Here is a 21,616-nt window from a genome sequence, read left to right on the forward strand (position 1 = left end):
CCCCCTCCTCTCCTTCCTCTGCTCTCTCCCCCTGCAGTCTGTCTCTCTGTTCTCCCCACTCCCCTCTCTCTTTCTGCCTCGCTGGAGCTTCTCCCCAAGCTCTCCTACATCCTTCCTGATTCCTACTCAGCACAGTGTACACAGAAACTCTGCTTTCACTCCACACACATGCTTTTCTCTCAAGGCCTCTGCTCAGAACATTTCAACCCTTACCTGTCCCTCTAGTGACAGGTCAGATCAGCATTTCTGGAATTGGGTTTTAAGCCCCAGAGGACTTAGGTTGACCCCTTAAACATTCTACTGCACTCTGTGTTCATCAGCCCCGAGAGGAGGGTCGTTAGAGGTTGCAGACCCAGCGCTGGCCCAGGACTGCTAGCAGCGAGGTGCTGTATCAAATGTACCACCCGGGAATGAGGTGAGAGTCCCTGAAGAATGTCCCAGATCCTGGGATACAGGCTGGTCTGTGCCTGGGAGCCTAATGTTCACCGAAAAAGAATGCGGGCTGGAGCTCCCACTGCTTGGCCTCATGAAAGCTGGGAATACTAATGAAGCTCTTTTAACATCCTACCTAAAGAGACTGTGCATGTATGCATGTCTACATACATACAGTGATGAGGTGGACAAGAACAGTCAGAGAAGAAGAGTAACCTGAGTAAGGTTCAGCAATTCATAAATATTATTTAAAATAAGCCATCTCTAGGGAAAATTCCAGGAACATGTTTCAGAGATAAAAAAACAACAACAACAACAACAACAACAAAACAAAACAACACCAGGACACAGTAACAAGATGAGGAAACAAGCTCGAATCACAAGAGTCTCCGTTTTAAAATGGATGTAAAGAACAGAACCAGAACAGCCAGAGGAGGTCATGCTCTAGAAAAAGTTCTGCCGCCCACCTGTAGCAGACTCTCCTGAAAATGTCCAGGGGGCGCTCTGGACAGCTGGTCAGCATCGCTGGGCAACAGCAATGAATCATTCCTCTCTTCCTCTTTCTCGCTCTCTCAGCCTTTCTCTCCACTTAACACTGGTAAAAAAAATTCCCTTCAGACAATTCAACAATGTCCTCTGTGAGTCTCCACATACAGCAGATTGACTTCTTATCTGTACATCAGTTCCCTGTTATTCTGCCCCACAGGAAAAGCCCACACTCCTCTTAAGCGATCCTGTTGTGCGCCTGACCAGGTGGTGGCGCAGTGGATAGAGCATCGGACTGGGATGCAGAGGACCCAGGTTCGAGACCCCGAGGTCGCCAGCTTGAGCGCGGGCTCATCTGGTTTGAGCAAAGCTCGCCAGCTTGGACCCAAGGTCGCTGGCTCCAGCAAGGGGTTACTTGGTCTGCTGTGGCCCATGGTCAAGGCATATATGAGAAAGCAATCAATGAACAACTAAGGTGTTGCAATAAAAAACTAAAGATTGATGCTTCTCATCTCTCTCCATTCCTGTCTGTCTGTCCCTATCTATCCCTCTCTCTGAAGAAAAAAAAAGATCCTGTTGTGTGAGTTCTATGATTCCAAGTCACTAGAAGTTAAGAAAAAAACTCCGCAAAATCCATTCACCAAAATGTGGGACCTTACAGAGCATTTAAGCATTTTTTTTTTCTTCTTTTGGTTTGGCTACTTTTTTCTTTTGGTTTGGTTTAGATGTTCAGATCCAAACCTCACCTGTGTGTGGAAGCCATGCTGACTGTCAGTATATATGAATATACTGTCTCATCATCTAAAATTTCTACTTGATTTTTATTCACCTTACTTTACAAGTGTTCTTTAATTTTATTTATTTATTTTTTGGTTGTTTGACTTAAAAAAAAAGTCTGCAAATAAATTTATAAAGACAGTTTCTAAACCCTCCCCTGAGGTCAGAGTACTGGCGTGGAGGCGGAAGGCTGGGCGCCACGCAGCCTGAGAAGAGTGCCGCCTGCACCCGCTCCAGCTCCAGGCGCGAGGGACACAGGTTTCTGCGTGCAGCACCCCCGGCCAGAGCCTGGGAAAGCAGTGTGTTTTAGCCAAAGAGGCAGAGGTCAAGTGAGGCAATGGCAGAGAAGGGGCTTCCTCCTCCCAGGCCTCTGGGACAGGCTGTGAGGCCCATGGGTGGGGAAGTGGGGTCTGGAACCCATCAGATTCTCTTCATGGGAGACTGGAGACGTGGTACCACAGAGCTGACCCTGTTCTCCACGTCTGCAAGGATTGTGACCATTGTGAGGCTGGCTCATTAAAGTTGTTGACAATACTGAATATGGGTATTTAACTGAATCCTCAATAGTTTTCATAGCTGGATAAGTTATCTTAATGTTTCTAGTGACCGCTTACATTGTTTTCAGAATAATTTAGCTTCTTTGCTAATAGTAATACTGTAACCTATCCTCTTGCTGGGTCTGTTACCTGCCCTCTTGCCTGGACTAAACTCAAGTAGTTTAATATCAGATGTGAGGCTAGATGGTGGAAGCAGAACAAACAGGTAAAATGTTATTGCTGCACTGTCATCACAGAGTAAAGAAAGTGAGGACCACAACACTGAGACACTAGAGAGCAGGAGACATCTCCAGAGATATTCTGGTCAGAGCATTGACTGGAGCTTTCATCTTTGACCAGCAGAACTAGGTTCAAACTCAAGTCTTAACACCAAAATCACAGGCCCTTTTCCTTACCCACCAGCCATGCCATCAATTTCGGAGAGATGTTAACAAAAGACAATTTTATTGTTTACCACTGACGGACACTTTGCCAAATCAAAATAAAGGAGAACAGTATGCATGGAGAAGAAGGGAAAGTGAGTGGGTATTACCAGCACTGATGGAGAACACAGGTGAGAAGCTGGGTGCAGCCCACTGGGCATTGGTGCCCGCTGTCCAGCTCCTGCTGACTGCACAGGAGGCACAGGTGGAAGGCAGCATTTCCTAGTTTAGCAAATGCTTTCATTTGTTCTTGGGTTTTCCAAGATCTAGGGGAGGAGAGGGAAGGGGAGGCATGAGGAAAAGGGAGATGGAAAGTAGCTGGGATTATAGATTTGCTCCAAGTTAGCTCCTGGTTGGAACCTAGGGAGAATGCCAAAGTGAGACAGAGTGTGAGCCTGAGCCAGCGAAGGACTGAGGGGCCCCTGCCCAGCGGCCCTCAGGGATGAGTCCTGCCCATAGTGCCGGACACCTGTGAAACCCTGAGCAGAGGGCCCAGTGAAGCCCACCTGAACTCCTGACCCAGGAGTAACTGTTCCTGTGATATGTGTGGGTTGGCATAAGCCACACAAGTCTGGAGGAATTTGTGAGGCCATAATAAGGTGCATCATATCCTCCTGCAGGGAGCTGTACAGTTAGTAGGACATGCAATTTCTGCCTTCTGGTATCAGAGAGTTCACTTCTAAGTCCAAAGTTAAAACAAAATACCTCCAATTGGACTATTAACAGACATGTATTGCAAAATAAAAAGGAAGGAGAGATGACTCTGTCTTTCCATTTCAGCTGAGATCTCTGTATATTATTCCCTGAGAAACTGAGCCATGGATGCGAGCTCATGAGGTTAGTCAGGGCAAAAGGATGCACTTCCTATCTGAACTACAACTCTGTGTAGTTTAGCTTTGTTGTTGTTGTTGTTTTAAAGCTTTTGAAAAAGTCATAACCTTGGTTGTCTGACAGCTCTAAAGTTTATTGTTTTTATTTTACTGTAATATTTTTATTCCAAAAACAATACTAGTTCACTGAATAAAAAAAAAGAATTCCTATAATAAGGAAATAAAAATGTCTAGATTTTCTTACACATACACACACACACAGGCCCCATTATTTCCGACCTTACTTCTCATTAATATTTCCTGACTTTCCATGGCAATAACTATTTACCTTCATAACCATAATTGAAAACTCTGCATATATTTTTATCATAATTTATATAATCCACTGTTGTGTTTGAACTCTTAGCTTGTCTGTATCATTTTCTTTCTTTCATTTTTTCTTTCATTTTTTCTTTCTTTCTTTCTTTCTTTCTTTCTTTCTTTCTTTCTTTCTTTCTTTCTTTCTTTCATCTTTCAGTGAGAGGCAGCGAGGCAGGGAGGCAGAGAGATCCACCCAGTAAGCCCCCTACAGGGCAATGTTCTGCCCATTTGGGGCCAATGCTTCATTGCGTAGCAACCAAGCCATTTCAGCACCTGAGGTGACACCATGGAGTCATCCTTAGCACTTGGGCCAACTTGTTTGAACCATTTGAGCCATGGCTGCAAGAGAGGAAGAGAGAGACAGACAGAAGGAGAGGGGGAGGGGTGGAGAAGCAGATGGTCACTTCTCCTGTGTGCCCTGACTGGGAATTGAACCCAGGATTTCAGCACACCAGGCCAATGCTCTACTGCTGAGCCAACCAGCCAGTGTATCATTTTCCATGTTACAGATAATTTCATAACAAATGACCAGTCCTCAAAAACATCAATTTTTAAGAAGATAAAACTGTTTGCACCAACTTTTCCAAGTGTAGGATGTTCTAAAAGAGGGATGGATACTTCAAAGCACAAATCCTGTCTGGAGGCACTGGAGACCTCTGAGTGGAGGTGCTTAAAGCCTGGCTCCTCTCCTGTCCTTGGAGAGTGGAGGCCACCTGTGTGCAATCGTTAAAGCACCCTGTGTCTGCCTGACCTATAGTGGCACAGTGGACGAAGCTTCAACCTGGAATGCTGAGGTCACAGGTTCAAAACCTTGCGCTTGCCCCATCAAGGCACATAGGACAAGCAATCAATGAACAACTGGAGTGAAGCAGCTATGAGTTGATACTTCTCACTTCCCATATCGCCCTCCTCTCTGTAAAATCAATAAAAATCTTTAGAAAAAAGCACCCTGCTGGGCTCAATCTATTAGCCAGTTGCTCTCAGACTCTGCAATCATCAGAACAGCTGAGAGCTTGTTAAGAGTACACATTCCCTGGAAGCAGTCCGGGAAACTGGACTTCAGTGGTTCTGGTGGTGTTAGAAAAAATAGGTCAGGTGATTCCCATAAACATGGGGGTTGAGGAATTTCTCCATTAATCCTGGCCGAGAGCAGCTATTAGACCTCTTGTGCACAGCAGGCATTTTTTCCCTCTTTTACAATTAAGTTTTGATGCTCAAGGAGAGGAGCAGGAAGATGAGGTGGAGCATATTTACACAAGCGCCCATCCTAAGTCTGTGCATCCCAGCCCCTTCTGTCTGGGGTGGCCCTACAGCGAATAGCTTGACTGTGTTCATATCACAGGCTCTCTGGGTGGACAGAAGGAGCCTTCTTTGTCTTCTTCCCTTCTTTTATCTACTCTACAAACATTTATTACACATGTAGCAGGCTCAGGTGCTGTGCCATCCCAGCATGAACTGCAGACAGAGGGGGCAGTGTATGAAACTCTTGTCACTGCACCCCAGTATAGTGCTTCCTGAGACCATGTCCCTGCGGAGTCAGTCTGCCTGTCTGCGGCAGGTAACCCGCATGAGGTTAAGCTCCGCAAAAAGTCAGCTTGTTCATCAACTCGCCCCCCCCCACACACACACACACGATGGAGTGTGGTAAGTCTGGAGCTGGCTGACAGCGCAGGAACTCAGTTTCCTTAGGTAGGAACTTGGGTCTTATCTCCACCGCCAGCCTTTCCTGCCCTCCTCCCACCCCAATTCATGCTCGGAGCCCAGGACGGGTGCTAGGGTGTCACCAAGTTTCCCTCTACACTCATGTTCCTTCAAAAGTCCCATCGTGCCGGCGGGCAGGGGGTAGGCGCGCCCTGTGGAAATAGGGGCTTCGTCATCGCCAGCAGCGACACCCACGGTGGCTCATCAGTAGAAGATCCGCTCGCAGTCCGTCCTCTCCACGCTAAGGCTGGAGGGGAAATCTGGGCAGACAGAGAACAGCTGGGGTTCCGCGGCTTCGAGCGCCTCCTGGCGAGGAATTCTGCGGGAAGCCGGACGCTCGCCCTGGTTATGGTTCGGTTCCCCAACCGCCGCGGGCCTGGCAGGCGGCCCCTCCTGCGGCCGTCCCCACCTCGCAGTACTCCGACCCGACAGCTAGGATTCCCTCGAAGGCGGGGATCCGCCCCCCGGCAGCGGTCCACCGGCAGCGGTCCACCGCACCCCTCAAGAGGGGCTCTCCCGTGCTCCTCCCACCTACCGTGCGCCCCGCCCCAACCTGGGGCTCTTCTCCTCCTCGCCCTCGTGACGCCCCGCCCACCTGCGATGCTGCCAGGGTGTTGATCCCGCCCCTAAGATGCTCCGCCCACCTGAGGTGCCGCCAGGGTGTTGGACCCGCCCCTAATATGCTCCTCCCACCCGCAAAGCCTCCCTTCCCGCGGCGAAGTTCCCCTCCTCGTGCTGTCCTCCTACCCCCACCTGGGGCTCCTGCCGAGAGCGCAGCTCCGGCACCCGCGATACCCGCCCACCAGCGGCGTGCCCCACCCCGCCCCAACCTGCGCGGCGCCCTGCCACGCGAAACGTCCCCGCCCGCGGTTTCTTGCCTGCAGACCCCGCCCCCGCACACCCGCCTCCGGCTGCGGATTGGCGTTGGCAGAGCGGGCGGAGCGAGCGGTTCCGCGAGACGGCCGCGCGGGCGGGGGACACTGGCTGCCTGGCACCCGGGTGGAGCGCGGTCTTCGGCCTGTTCGCCATGGACCACCCCAGCGCCCCCTTCACCCCCAGGGGCTCCTTCCGACAGTTCCTGGACCATCTCTCCGGGGCGGGCAAAGCCATCGGCGTGCTGACCAGCGGCGGGGATGCCCAAGGTGCGCGACCTCCTCCCTGGGCCGGGGCTGAGCGGGACGCCGGGGAGAAGCGGTGGAGGAACCAGGAGGGAAATGTAGGGAGCCGGGGCGAGCGATGGGGGAACGGGGAGAAGAGAAGGGTAGGAGAGTGGCCCGGTGCCCGGGAACCGCGGAGGTACCTTCCGGGAGCGGAGCGGACCGTGCAGCCTCCGGAGTCACTGCGGGGACGCTGGAGGGAAGGGTTATGGCAACAGAAGGCTTCGTCAGGAAAAGGAATTAATTTTTCACCTACACGTTTATTTTTTAAATTGAGACTGGCTACGGGGCCGTCTGGACCTCCCTCGTAGGTCATTCCTTATCCGAGTCGTAGGGTGGGACGAGGAAACACCGCCCGCCCGCGTTCTGAAGCTGGGTACAGCGCGGCCACCCCCGATGCCACGGCCCCCGCCCCACGTCGTAGAATAAACGGCCGGGGTTCCGCAGCGCTTCCCGAGGACTCGTGCCCCCCGCGCGGCACGAGCGGAATCCCCGCTGCTGATCGCCGGACCCGGCGGCGGGTGCGGGGGTCCCCGAACGGCGTTGCCGGACGTCTGGCATGTTTTACATTTCCGCTGAGAAATTTTTAAAAAGGTTTTCCGCCTTTCTAATTTTCTGTCCCTTTCCGGCTCGTGACCAAACAGAAAGCTAAAATGGGTCCTCGCCAGCCTCCCTGGATGGGAAGGCTCAGGAGGCAGAGACTCCGGGACGTCATCAGCACCGGGTGACGGATCCAGGCTCCCCACTCTCAACGTGGAGGCGGATTTCGGGGAGATGGGGACTCGATCCCAGGGCCCGCAGACGCACCAAGAAAATATTTCAATTTAATGGGGAGGGTTGGGGGGAGTGACATGGCCACACCCGGACCGTCGCGCTGGGTGCACGTCGGGGCGCAGGGGTTCCCAGGCAGTGAGTGGGTTTTCACGATACAGGGAAATCCCTGGGTGGCGCGAGCCAACCGATAGAAAGTGGATCAGCGTTTACCCCTCGGATGCGTCCTTGGCGCTTTAAGGCTCGCGCAGACTGGAGACGTTTGCGGGAGCTGACGTTTGATTTTTATTTTCCTCTCCTATCCCCCCACCCCCACCCCACCCCAGATTAGTTCAATGGCCTTGAGGCCTCATTTTCACTTGTTTTGTGGCTACAAACGGTGAAAGGATGCTTGGGTAATTCTCCTCGCACCCACGCCAGTACCCACCATCCCCGCGACCTTCCCTTTGCCCTTGAGCAGGGCGGGATGGCGCGGGTGCGGCTGGTCGGCGCCTGTGGCGCGTGCCTACGTGATGCCTGGCCAGTCGCTGTGTGCGCCCTGGTGGGCGGCGTCCCCGGCTTGTGGGTCCCCCTCGAAACCCTCGAGTCCTCTTGAAGGTGTCTATCTCAGCGTCAGTCTATCTCGCCTTTGCCTCCTAGGGTAGCTGGGCTGTTCTAATTTAGTATTCTAGTAGTGACTCTAGTATAAACATTCCAGAGAAAGGCAAATGTTGTGATATAGCCGAGGCCGGGATTGGGGAGGTGGCAGAGTGAAGTAGATGGCATCGCCCACGTTACTTAAATGAACACTAGAAGACGGGCCAGGTGGGGTCAGGTGGAGTAGTGGCTTCCCTGGCAAAGGCTTTAAGCACGTGTGTCTGGAGGTGCTAGCACAAATGAGGAAGCATCTTAAATGAATGATATCCTGCCCCTGAAAGAGAAAAAAATAAAACGTTGGCACCGGAAGGGGAACTGGTCTTAAGCCTCCAGGCTTCAAGGTCAGAGTTTCAAGGTTATTTTATAATTAAGGTGCTATGTCTATTGAAAAAATATGGGTCATTCTTTTGAATCCTTGTCCAAAAGTTGGCTCAACTACCTGGTAGTTGGCACACAGGCACTCGCGATAATGGTGCAACAGACAGAATGAGCATTTTCTGTTACTTATCCTGGCTCTGCCACTTGTGAGCAGCTATAAAAGCGTTCATTCAGTAAGACCATACTTCTGAGTGAAAAGGATACTTTGAGAACAAATATTCTACAAGGAGGTTACTTGGTTGGTGTCGTGTCAGGTTAATAGGAGATGTCAGTTGTCACCTCTGTGGGTAACATTACATTTGATGGCTTGATGCTCTCAGCTGGTACAGCTGGTCTGTCTTACATTCCTGACAACCCACCATGGTTGGTGGCTGGGCCCCACCCCAGGCAGAATTGAGGCTGTTGACCATTTTTTTCCTTAGACTTCCTGTAAAATGCCAGATGTATTTTGATTCTATGTTGGATCTGCCTGAGCGTTTGAATTAGTTTTTTTCCTGAGAAGGCTCACTCCGAGACATGCTCAGACTGTCTGGTCTTAGCAGCAGATTTTTCCATTTCCCACCATACCTTAACCACTTGATGGTATGACTGTGCAGCCCAGCCGCTCTTCCTCATCTTTTCAGCTCTGCTTTCATATCCCAGGTCTCGTTTCCCTGTTCATTTAACTGTCCCACAGATTAACAATGGCCTCCTAGGTGGAGGGATGAGCTGTCCTTGATTCTAAATTAGATCAGTGTTGGATTTCCTCTTGAGATAAAAAAATTTTACTCACTCCTGCTGTAGATCAAAAACAGCATAGTCACATCTTCATTTCCTGGTAATTTTCTAATCAGACGTGAAATTATGGTAAAATGTCATGTTGAGGTGACTATAGCTGCTATGTATTGGCACATTTTATACACTAAGAGTTTTACAGGTCTTATCTTCAGGCTTAATTACATGGTCCCAAGCCATGTGTGTCTCATTTTGAAGGTGAAGACAAAGGCCCACAGTGAGATAATTGACTTAGCTAAGGTTATATGGCTCACATGTCGCAGTGGCAGGATTTAAACTAAGTTTTACAAGATCTCAATCCAAATACTTTCCAGTCAGCCATGCTCTTTAAGGGACCTTTCTCAGGCAAGGTTGCAAAGTCTATTTAATGCTCCAAAGTGAGCAAAACCTAGCTTGCTCAAAATTATACAGGTAGTTTCTAAGCAGCTTGTTATAGGAACAGAAAATACCTTTTCATAGTGATAGCAATCTCTTTAAAATACAGCGAGAGGGGCTAAAGTGATATACCACTAGATTCCAAAGTGATGAAATGCTCTTTTCCCAATAGAATTAATATTATGTATTTATTTAAACACTAAATCTCCTTAGCCTGATATGTGATGGTACAGCAGATAGAGTGTCAACCAGGAATACTGAGACCACTGGTTTGAAAACCTGGGCTTGTTGGATAAAGGCACATACAACAAGCAATCAATGAACATCTAAAGTGAAGCAGCTATGAGTTGATACTTCTCGCTCCTCATTTCTTCCTCTCTGTAAAATAAATAAATAACATCTTTTAAAAAATCATTTTTTATTCTTGACCCCTCAGCCTCGCCCATTAGAGAAGAGTACTTCTAAGGCTAATTATTTTCCTCATTTCTTTGGGTTTCTTCTGTTATTACAAGAAATCTGCAAATTTAAACTGATTTTCATTTTAACCTAAAATAAGTTCCATATTGCCAAGTGAACAGACTTAACCATGACTCAGAACCCACCCTCAAACAGAATTGTGTCAAACCAAAAATGACTCATCATCTTAGACACCGACAGTGGACTTCTGGAGGGCCTGGTGGGCTGAGAGTTCTGAACAAGAGTGGGCCCAGAGGTTCAGAGTGAACATTATGGCTGAATTTTTTATTTTGCCCATGGCGAAATAAAGAGACAGTTCTATTTATTTTATTAAAAAGAATAACTAACATTTCATACCCATTGCTATGTGGCAGGTGTTAATGTTTCATGTATTAACTCATCTTCATTTGACACATGCACAAGGTAGCTTTGAGATGGACCAAGTGTACTTTGTGCATCTCAAACGTTGAGATGTCATCTGCTAAGTGGCAGAGCTGCAGTGGAAATGGGGGCCTGGGGCACAGGTGTCGTTCCTCACTGCGTCTCTGGCGCCCAGCACAGGAGTTGGCAGCTCACTAAGGAGTGTGGACAAATTTCTTCCTGGAGGCATCTAACTGTTTTCTTTTCTCATAAAGTCATGTCAATGAATTAAATCTCTGCTAATCCAAAGCACTCTTTCATCTTCTGAGCAACGTCTGAGGACATGAATGCCTGGAGATTAGTAATCAGAAATGTGAAGTTCTGTGGGCGGGGCCCAGGATACCTGGTTGGTTCTTCAATGAATGTGTATTTCTTTTTTTTTAAGTGAGAGAGAGAGAGACAGACAAGAAGGGAGAGAGATGAGAAGTATCAACTTGTAGTTGCAGCACTTTAGTTGTTCGTTGATTTCTTCTCATACGTTCCTTGACCTGGGGCTCCAGCCAAGCCAGTGACCACGAGGTCATATCAAGTTGGTGAGCCTGTGCTCAAGCCAGTGACCTCAAGGTTTTGAATCTGGGTCCTCAGTGTCCCAGGTTGACACTCTATTCGCTGCACCATCACTGGTCAGGCTGAACATGTATTTCTTGAACATTGCTTTGGGGCCCAGCTTGGGTGGGTTCTTTCTGTGCCTGCCCAGAGCTCTGCTGATATTAGAGCTCAGTAAGCTGCAAAGGGCAACTGAGAACAAGGGGCATCTCTCTTAACAGCTCTGCCCCTATGGTCCTAGAGCTCTGTATCTATACACTCTGTCATGGGAGCTTTACCATTTACAGTGTAATAATTTAGCAAAAGTGATTGGGTCCAAGGGGCAGTGTGTTAAAACGGTAGTGTTAACATCATGTATACTGTGGGAAGTCCGTGCAATTGCATAGTTGTCTACAAAGGCAAACACTGTTTGTGACGTTTTGTCATCTTTCAAAAAAGCTTATTTTACCCCCTTGGTTCCAGAAAATTAAGACTCAAATGTTTTATCAGGGAGAATTGGGGCCATTTGAATATGCTGTACCCATCTGGTGGCCTGTCAGAAGCAATTATACTTAGAAACATTAAGATAGGGCAGCACCATTCTAAAGGCAGACATCAGAACACAGAATTGTCCATCCACTGTGATTATAATTGTTGTGAAAAGGTGTCTTTGGATAAAGAACAGATGGCCATATATTAAGAAAGTAGTTGAGTCACTTTTCCAGTTACTCTTATCAACCAGCTTCCCAGGGTTCTGTATTTTTATTTGTTACATATTGTCTGCCAGCAGGCCCGTTTGTCCTGTGTGTCTTCCCACCATATACTTAGCATGTAGGGATTATAGTCATTGAGCTGTCAGGAGGGAAGAGGAGGCAAAGCCCTTAGCAGAGCAGTGCCCTGAGTGGCAAGTCTTACTCCTCAGACAAGCAGGCTTGCTTCCTGCTTCTCTCTCTCTACCAGCAGTGGGACTGGGCTCACATTTTTCATTTGCAAATGAAAAGTTGGAATCACTCAACTTCTATCTCCCTCCTTCTCCCTACCCCTTCCCTCCACCCCTTCCCATTCCCCAGTGAAAATGTGAGGACCACAGGTAGACAAGAAAGGTGAGGAGGATGTGCAGAAGAGAGAGCTTGTCGCTGCTCTGCCCCTGGCCCTGCTGCCCCAGGACTCACAGCTTCTGCTCTGGCCTTGATGCCCCAGTCTCCCGGCAGGCCTTGCTGAGGTGCAGGCAGTGGTTTAGAAGGTCCTGAGGACCCACTGGAGCTGCTGGTCCTGCCGGAACCTCTGGTCAGCTGAGGGCCACGCTTCAGTCCTGGGTCCATGGGGCATTTTGAAATCCCAGCAGCTCAGACCCTTCCCTGTAGTTTCCTGTGATGATTCTCTGACCAGGAACTTGACTGGGTTATACTATAGGACACAGTCTAACGGAAGGTGGAAGCAAGTCATCGATGAGAAGTATCTTTTGCTCAGAGGATGCGGGGAAGGGTGCCCTGCGGTGACCAGTGACCGACCGTGCAGCCGCTCTTCCTCATCTTTTCAGCTCTGCTTTCATATCCCAGATCTCGTTTCCCTGTTCATTTAACTGTCCCACAGATTAACAATGGCCTCCTAGGTGGAGGCAGACCACGGCCCCTCCTCTAGGGCAGTGGCACTGTTGTGACCTAGGGGCAGACGAACACAAGAAGGAAGCAGACCCCAGGAAAGACCCTGGTCCGTGGAGGGCCCAAGGCAGCCTGTGTCAGGGGCTGTCCCCCTGACCCTGTGGCAGTGAGAGGGAGGAGCTGGCAGGAGACAGCCTGGGGAGCAGAGGGAGTGGGGAGCCTGCAGAGGCTTGTGGGAGGGGTCAGGTCCAGGTGGGCAGGGTTCCTGGGGAGCAGAGGGGACGGGGAGCCTGCAGAGGCTTCAGGGAGAGGTCAGGGCCAGGTGGGCAGGGTTCCTGGGGAGCAGAGGGGACGGGGAGCCTGCAGAGGCTTCAGGGAGAGGTCAGGGCCGGGTGGGCAGGGTTCCTGGGGAGCAGAGGGGACGGGGAGCCTGTAGAGGCTTCAGGGAGGGGTCAGGGCCGGGTGGGCAGGGTTCCTGGGCAGCAGAGGGGATGGGGAGCCTGCAGAGGCTTCAGGGAGAGGTCAGGGCCGGGTGGGCAGGGTTCCTGGGGAGCAGAGGGGACGGGGAGCCTGCAGAGGCTTCAGGGAGAGGTCAGGGCCGGGTGGGCAGGGTTCGTGGGGAGGCGCAGGTGGTGAGGACTTCGGATTTAGCTGTGTGACCAGTAAGCCACCTGGAGCCTCTGGCTGCCTCTGATATGGGTGGTTTTATGAAGGGGAGATGGGAGGGAAGAAGAGGCCAAGTTTAGGATTCATGAGGAACCAGGGTTGGGCTGAAGTTGGAGGGTGTCAGGGGTGGAGCTGAGCACCTGGCAAGACTCCCTCCGAATGGAGGAGGGGAACAAGGGGCGTGGGACGGGCTTCGTAGGTGCAGTGTCTGGACTCTGAGCAGCAAGAAATGCGGAGTGTGGAGTGAGTGGAGGTGGAGGCTGGTAGGTTGGTCAAGGACATTCTTTACAGCAGTGCCTATCCCAGTGACCAAGGAGAGAACCAGCAAAAACCAGCAACAGGAAACAGGCCACACTGGGTACTTGGAGTGGTATAGTCACCGCCTTTCAGGAGGAGCTTGGTGCTAATGCACTTGGCAAGATTTACATAGAACATTCTGTGTTAAAGGGCAGGTTCCTGAGCGCTCTGTGCAGGGGAAGTGAGGCTTGGCATGGAGCCTCTGTTCTCTACGTGACTTTAAATTGTCTAGTCGCCATCTTAAAAAAGAAGAAACAGGTGAAATTAATTTTAAATGTATATTTTATTTATCCCAATATTTCAACTCACTGTCAATATAAAGATCTTTTTTTTTCTTTTTCCTTCATACTGCGCCTTTGAAATTCAGTATGTCTCTCACTCAGCAGTGGCCCTGGCACAATGTTGCTCCTGTTTAGAGGGTCCCAGCTGACTGTTCAAGTTGGAATGACGTGCTGGCCGTGGTCTCCCATCTACAGTGGAGGCTGGGACGTGGAGCGTGGCAGGCACCCTCCCACTCTGGCCTGGACAGGCTGGAAATGCTCTTTTCCAGATGTCCATTGGCTGACCTCCATCACCTTTATCAGGGGTCCCCAAACTATGACCCGTGGGCCACATGCGGCCCCCTGAGGCCAATTATCTGGCCCTCGCCGCACTTCCGGAAGGAGCACCTCTTTCATTGGTGGTCAGTGAGAGGAGCATAGTTCCCATTGAAATACTGGTCAGTTTGTTGATTTAAATTTACTTGTTCTTTATTTTAAATATTGTATTTGTTCCCGTTTTGTTTTTTTACTTTAAAATAAGATATGTGCAGTGTGCATAGGGATTTGTTCATAGTTTTTTTATAGTCCGGCCCTCCAACGGTCTGAGGGACAGTGAACTGGCCCCCTGTGTAAAAAGTTTGGAGACCCCTGACCTTTATGATTGTTCCTCTAAGAGCGCTTCTCCCGGAGGCCAGCACTAGCCCCGGTAGATGGCTGTAGCCCTTCTCTGCACCCTACGCTCCAGTCCCCTGGCCCTACCCTGCACTTATTTTTCCCCTGACCACCTTCCACCCCGCGTGTCATGTGTTTGTTTATCATGTTATTGTTTACCAGCCAGAACGAGCCGCACCAGGGCCAGGACTTTCCCCTGATTTCTCAGTGACACAGCAGCAGTGCCTGGCCAAGAGAAGACAGCCCTTGCTTCTTGTGTGTTGGGTGCATGGACGAGTGAATGGATGGATGAATGACTAAAAAACCCTTAGGGATTTATCTAAGTTTTCTGCTAACTCTGAACACAAGACGCAATTGATTTTAATCGTGCATGAGGCCAAGATGCTCCTGGTCTTGATAACTTTCATGAGAAAGCTAACATCATTACATAGTATTTCTTAGCATTTGTTTTTTCTGCCCACTCATAAGTTATTAAAAGGGGAAGCTTTGTGGAGAACTTTAGTAGCAAGAACAAGTTAAGGTGTGTTTTGAGTTTGTTTTCTGACACATTGCACATCTTTGCTTTAGTACAAATATGAAAGCTACATGAATTCAGGAAGAAACCAATAAGAGGGCTGAGCAACCTGACTTTATTTTTCAAAAAGAAGTTTAATATCAAAATTAGTTAGGGAATGGTTATAAATACTGAGAAATATGCAAGGAAGTGGCTAAAAAGGACACAATAAGGAGGTTTATCATATTCTTCAGATAACATAAGAAATGGAAGAACGGATCCCAACTATTTTATTAGAATCAACATATTCATTGTTTGTTACAAATTACTCACAATTTAAATTTCACCAGAACAGAATCTTCAGAAACATGGAGTCTACCTCAGTCTCAGAATGCAAGGAGGAAATCCCTCAGTGACTAGCTTACCTGCATGATGCTTTAGCAAAGAGCAATTAATATGTAACATCAAGAAAACAGTTTGCCCTGGCCGGTTGGCTCAGCGGTAGAGCATCGGCCTAGCGTGCGGAGGACCCGGGTTCGATTCCTGGCCAGGGCACACAGGAGAAGCGCCCATTTGCTTCTCCAGCCCTCCGCCGCGCCTTCCTCTCTGTCTCTCTCTTCCCCTCCCGCAGCCAAGGCTCCATTGGAGCAAAGATGGCCCGGGCGCTGGGGATGGCTCTGTGGCCTCTGCCTCAGGCGCTAGAGTGGCTCTGGTCGCAACATGGCAACGCCCAGGATGGGCAGAGCATCGCCCCCTGGTGGGCAGAGCGTCGCCCCTGGTGGGCGTGCCGGGTGGATCCCGGTTGGGCGCATGCGGGAGTCTGTCTGACTGTCTCTCCCTGTTTCCAGCTTCAGAAAAATGAAAAAAAAAAAAAAAAAAAAAAAGAGTTTAACAATCTTCTCTTTCTATTGTGTCTCAAGTAATTACCACACACTTCTCCTTTAGCTTCTTTTTCGTTTTTTTCAAGGTTTATTTCTTTTTGGTTCCCAACACAGGACTATACATCTCCTGAGGACTAGGGTTTAAATTCGTGCACATGATGAAGACTTTCCAAATATTATTAAGATTCTTACTTGGTAGCAGGATTACATTGTCCCATGGAAAGAATTCTGAAAGTTGTTTTAACTCCAAGGTTTGGCTGCCCAAACCAAAAAAGCAAAATGAACGGGCCGACTGTTTCTGAGCTTTTTTTTTTTTTTTTGTATTTTTCTGAAGTTGGAAATGGGGGGGCAGTCAGACTCCCACATGCGCCCAACCGGGATCCATCCAGCATGCCCACCAGGGGGCAATGCTCTGCCCATCTGGTGCGTCGCTCTGTTGCAACCAGAGCCATTCTAATGCCTGAGGCAGAGGCCACAGAGCCATCCTCAGCACCCGGGCCAACTTTGCTCCAGTGGAGCCTCGGCTGTGGGAGGGGAAGAGAGAGACTGAGAGGAAGGAGAGGGGGAGGGGTGGAGAAGCAGATGGGTGCTTCTCCTGTGTGCCCTGGCCGGGAATCAAACCCAGGACTCCCACACACCAGGCCGACACTCTACCACTGATCTAACCGGCCAGGGCCTGAGCTATTACTAAAAACAGCTGTTTGAGTGTGAAGTGAAAGACCCCAAACTGCCTGTATTCCGAGTGGATGACAGTGGACCCCCCTTACCCCCACCGGCAGTACTCTGCAAAACAGTGAAACCAAACCTGCTGGCCCTGCTCGCCCAGAAGACTCAGACCCCAGTACAGAGGACCCATGTCTGGTTCTGGTCATGTGTTGAAGAGGCCATGGGTGAAAGCTGCCGTTTTCTGTGTTCCTTGGTGTTGTCCTTCAGGGCCCCTTCCTCCTTGGAAGGCAGCCTCCTGCAGGGCCCAGCCCTTGCTGCTGTTTCAGTCCCAGCTGGCCCCACCTGTAAAGCCAGTGGCTAGAGCCACTATCGCAGTAGCCGCCTGGCCCATGTAGGTTCGCATTGGATTCGGACAGTTGGTAAAGAAACAGCGGAGCCAAAAACTGATGGGCCATAGTCTTTAATTCTAGCTTGCACCTGGCGGGCAAGTAAAAATACACACTGGGCTCCAAAACCCAGTCACATTCAGTGCTCACAAAGCTACTGATTTATCCGAGTTTCCTAGAATCAAAGGTTTCTAGCTCACCAGCCTTATTCTCCTCAGTTCCCCATCTCCTTCCTTATCCCAGATACAAACTCTACACAAACTGGCATCTCACTCAGCACTCCGCCATCTTGGCTGCTTCTCCTGGCCTACTCCACATGGCCTCCTTCTGCTGCTGGCTCTACTTTCTCTGCTCTCTCATGCTAATCTCAGGAACCAAGAGTCCCTAGTTCTCGTGTAGTCTACCCCCATTTTATATTGTAGCTTCACAACCTCTAGTCCAATATACAAAAAAGGGAAGTCTCTAATACAGTCACTTCTCTGAGGCATGATTGGATTGTACCACCCCACATCAAAAAGGGTGGGAAAGGCTTAATCCCAAAACCAAGCCCCAGGCTGCAATGATCCTCAACACACATTAATATCACCTGGGCAACGGCCTCCACGTGGGCAACGTTATCTTTTACAAAGTGAGCATAATACATTTTATCTGCCCAATACCACCCTAAACAACAACACAGGAATGGGGGTCCTGAGGGCATTTTTTTTCTTAAAGTTTCTTTGATAATTCTAACACATAACTATTGACCTGAAGGGAATTAGGACATATTTTAAGGTAAAATAAAATGAACACCAAGGTTTGTATACCAGCTGCACTGTTTATTAATTTTGCTCACATGGCTATCAATTTATAAGCTCAGAGCCCAGCTTTCCTGTCTGCCCAGGAGCACTCCGGACCCTGCGGGCTGTGTGTGCATCAGCCCAGGTGCTGGGGCACTGACCTCAGTTATTCGTGCTTTGCTATGAGCAGAAGACGCCCCTCAGGTCCAATCAGGAGGCTGCTAGCTCCCAGCTGGGGGTGGGAGGAGGAGACTGGCCGGTTTTACTAAATCACAGGAACTGGCAAGTGAATAAGCCTGTGTGCTGGTTCTTAGGATGTGGCTCACCTCCCGGGAGCTTAGTGAAAAGGCAGTTCTCAGGGTCCTCCCCTGCCTGGGACCCCTGCGGACCCAGGAGTCTCCACCTGGGCACCACTGCAGGTAGAGGGGTGACAGGCCATTGGACCCAGGAGTCTCCACCTGGGGACCACTGCAGGTAGAGGGGTGACAGGCCATTGGACCCAGGAGTCTCCACCTGGGCACCACTGCAGGTAGAGGGGTGACCGGCCATTTTCTCAGTGAGCACTGGTTCACTATGGGCAGGGTGAGACTGAGGCCAAGGGGCTGATGTGAAGGTTGTTTGGACCTCATGGGACAGAGGTCAGCGTTAGGGCAGGCTTTTATTCCACAGGGTTCTTCTGGGCTCACCTCTGCCCCATGTCCCCTTGTCACACTTGTACTCCTGCCATTTCTTATTCATTTCTAAAATCCCCTAATTTGTCTTTTCTTTAATCCTGCCTTTATGAAGAACCCCGCTACTCCCAGCCTTGGGAACAAGGGCTTCAGGAAGTGGGAAATGGGCTATTAACCTTTTGAATCTCCCAGTGACAAAGCATTGGTGTGGTTCAGCATTTGGTGATTAATTTACCAGTTACAGTGGCCAGAGAATCAAGACCTAGATTCATGGAGCCTGTCAGGCAGGAGGAGCTTGTGTTAAGGTCCGAGGGTCAAGGAGGCTTCATGCAGACTTGACCCTGCAAATGCAGGGATGTGGGCCTCAGCGCTGCAGTTGCCAGAAATCTACGGAGGTGTGAGCCTGGGGCGGGGCAGGGCGACTCCCCATTCCTGGAACAGGAGTCAGGCGGGCAAGTGCCAGGAAACCTCCCTGGGATGCAGGAGCCAGACCTGGAGTGTGAGAGGACACTTTGGCAGCCCTGATGCTGGGCCCCGGGGCAGTCCTTGGGGCGCTGCAGGTCGTGCAGTATAGATGAAGCATGAGGTTCAAGGAGAAGCATCCAGGTGAGCTGAGCAGGTAGGAACAGTCCCTATGGCAGGAGATCTCTCCCAGAGGAGTCTGGTTTTATGCATCTGAGTTCTGGAGACTCAGGGGAGGAGCATGGGCACATTTGTGTTTTAGAGAGAATATCAAAGCTGACACAGAAAACATCTCAAAAGAAAAAGTGAAAGTTCAGATGGCATAGTGACAACACAACTCGTACGTAGTTTACTATGAGCTGTCTTCCAAGGAGCAGATGGCCAAGTGGGGGAAAAGGGCATCTTCCACCTGATCTGTAATTGTTGTTTTAAGACCTTATTTTTAAGAGCAGTTTTAGGTTCACAGCAAGATTGAGGGGAGGATACAGAGAATCCCGGTACCCCCTGTCCTCCCCCACAAAGGCCTCCCCCATCATCAGCATCCACTAGATGAAACATTTGTTACAGCTGAGGAACCCACACTGACACATCATCACCCAGGGGCCATAGTTGACATTAGGGTCACTCTTGTAAATTCTGTGCGTTTGGACAAATGTGTAATGACACACAGCCGCCATTACAGTGTCACACAGCAGCTTCACTGCCCTGAAAACCCTCTGCTCTGCCTGCCTGTCCTTCCCTCCTGCCTGCTCCCTGGAAACCACTGATCTTTTACCTTTTCCAGAATCTGTAATTTTTTTAACCAAAGTAATGTACTTAAAATTGCTTGTATAGTAGCAAACAAAAGAGGAAAAGCTTTTTTAATTATTCTGACGATAGTGAGGATAACATTAGAGGAAGGCAGAAGAATTTGGAGAAAATGTCAGTTTACGGGCACGAGCTATCGAGGGCATTAATAATATCCAGTCTGAGCAACAGAGCAGAAAGTTGTGCTGTGCAGCAAGAGAGAACAGGAGGAGGAGAAAATGAGGTTGAAATAACTTACTGCATCTTAAGGCACTGAGCTTGAGGGTTCTGGAGAGACAATCACCAATTAGTAGGTTGTCAAATTCTTTGTGTAATAAACTAGGTTTGAAAATGAAGTAATGAAATGACCAAATATAAATATGTTTACATGTATATAGATATTATTAGATAGATAGTAAATATGAATTTGTTTCTAAGATATGTACCCCCCAAGCTTTTACAGCTACATGAATATGGTAATTGTGGGGAAACACAGCTGTGTTAGGCTTGTTCACTGGTTTACCAGCTGCAAACACTTTGCCTGATTGTTGCGTGGGCGCGTGCCAGCTTCACGTGTGCGTCTGTGTAAGACTGTGGGTGCTTTCCCGGAGTGGAGTGGTGATTCTCGCAAATCACTCCCCCACCACTGTGAGGTGCAGTTCACCTGCTCCTTTTCCCTTCACTGCCAAAAGCAGGCTTTCCTTTGTTTATTAGCTCTTTTCCCTTTGTTGTTTATTTGCTCGCCTATATTTGAGAGCCTCCAGTAAGCAGGTATAGCCTGGTGTTTGCCAGCTCCGCAGTTCCTCTAACCATCTGCCCAAATTCAATGTGAATCTGCATGGCCATGGCACCTGGCATTACATCTGGTATAGTGGGCAGGATTCGAATCAGATTGGTATGGAACTGCTGACACCCTTGAAAGGTGGAGTAGAGGAGTGGACGTGGTTCTCCATCATATGGTTCCCCATGGCTGTCCTTTCAGGGGCTGTGGGCTGGGTGTTTTTTACAGTCCTGCAAAAAGAAACAGAACTCTGTACGAGAGGCTGCTCAAGGTCAAGACCTCCAGGGTGAGCTACAGACTGAGCAGCAACAACAGCATGAGCCAGAAAAGTCACTGGAGAAAGAGCTGCAGGTCCAAGAACTACAGGTCAGGCTACAGCTGAGAACCAGCAATGGCATGAACTGGAATGAGCACTGGAAAGGGAGGCTGACCAGGTTCGAGAGCTGCACTGTGAGATGCAGTCTGAGCACCAGTGGCACCTGGAGCTGGAATGGTCTCTGTAGAAGGAGTTATGGGTTCATGAGTTGCAGTTTGCCCTGGAAGCTGAATGTTGGAAGCAGCAGGTGTTGGAGGAAGTAACTGTAGGTTCAAGAGCTCGAGTCTCAGCTTCAGGCCAAGAGCCGGCAGCCACAGGAGCCGAAGCATGTGTGGAAGATGGAGCTGCATTTGTGCCAGCAAAGTGGCTCTGAGATGGCAGGAGCAGGTGTTTCCAACTCCTCCTCTTCTGAGGGGGAGGCTCAAGTGCAACTGCCATCCCCAGACTCAGAACCCGGCCAATGGTCACCCAAAAGGCAAAAACTCAGCAGCCAAGAGTCCCTCAGGGGCAGGCACAGCCCCCTCCTCAGGCAGTGGAGCACTCTGTGGTCCAGCTTATGCCTAGGCAGAGCTGACGGAGTTGAGGGCGCAATTCAGGCAGAAACCTACCAAGCCCCTGGAAGCCTGGTTGCTATGGTTGTGGACATAGGGGTGGATGGCATCATGCTCTCCGGAACAGAGATGGAGAACTTTGCCGCCATTACCACATACTCCTTGAGGCAGCATCTTCAGAACTGCATGACAACCCAGGAAACCATACCCTATTAGAATGGGTGATGAGCGCCATTTGTACAGTCAGGCAGAATGCTGGAGACTTGCCGGAGGCGATGGTCAGTGGCAGTG

At 49.7% G+C, this 21,616-nt stretch overlaps 1 protein-coding gene across 2 annotated transcripts in view; it reads left to right on the plus strand.

Moving 5' to 3' along the window:
• Positions 1-6,491: 6,491 nt before the first annotated feature.
• Positions 6,492-21,616, plus strand: part of PFKP (phosphofructokinase, platelet) — a 70,234-nt gene continuing 55,109 nt past the window's right edge. The window contains exon 1 of one of the 2 annotated variants that reach the window (XM_066384117.1): positions 6,492-6,707. In XM_066384117.1, the coding sequence (XP_066240214.1) occupies positions 6,593-6,707 (115 nt within the window). In that variant the 5' untranslated portion in view covers positions 6,492-6,592. The remainder of the gene's footprint in view (positions 6,708-21,616) is intronic. The other variant, XM_066384118.1, reaches the window with a different exon arrangement.

Source organism: Saccopteryx leptura, chromosome 5 (assembly GCF_036850995.1).
Source record: "Saccopteryx leptura isolate mSacLep1 chromosome 5, mSacLep1_pri_phased_curated, whole genome shotgun sequence".
NCBI lineage: Eukaryota > Metazoa > Chordata > Mammalia > Chiroptera > Emballonuridae > Saccopteryx > Saccopteryx leptura.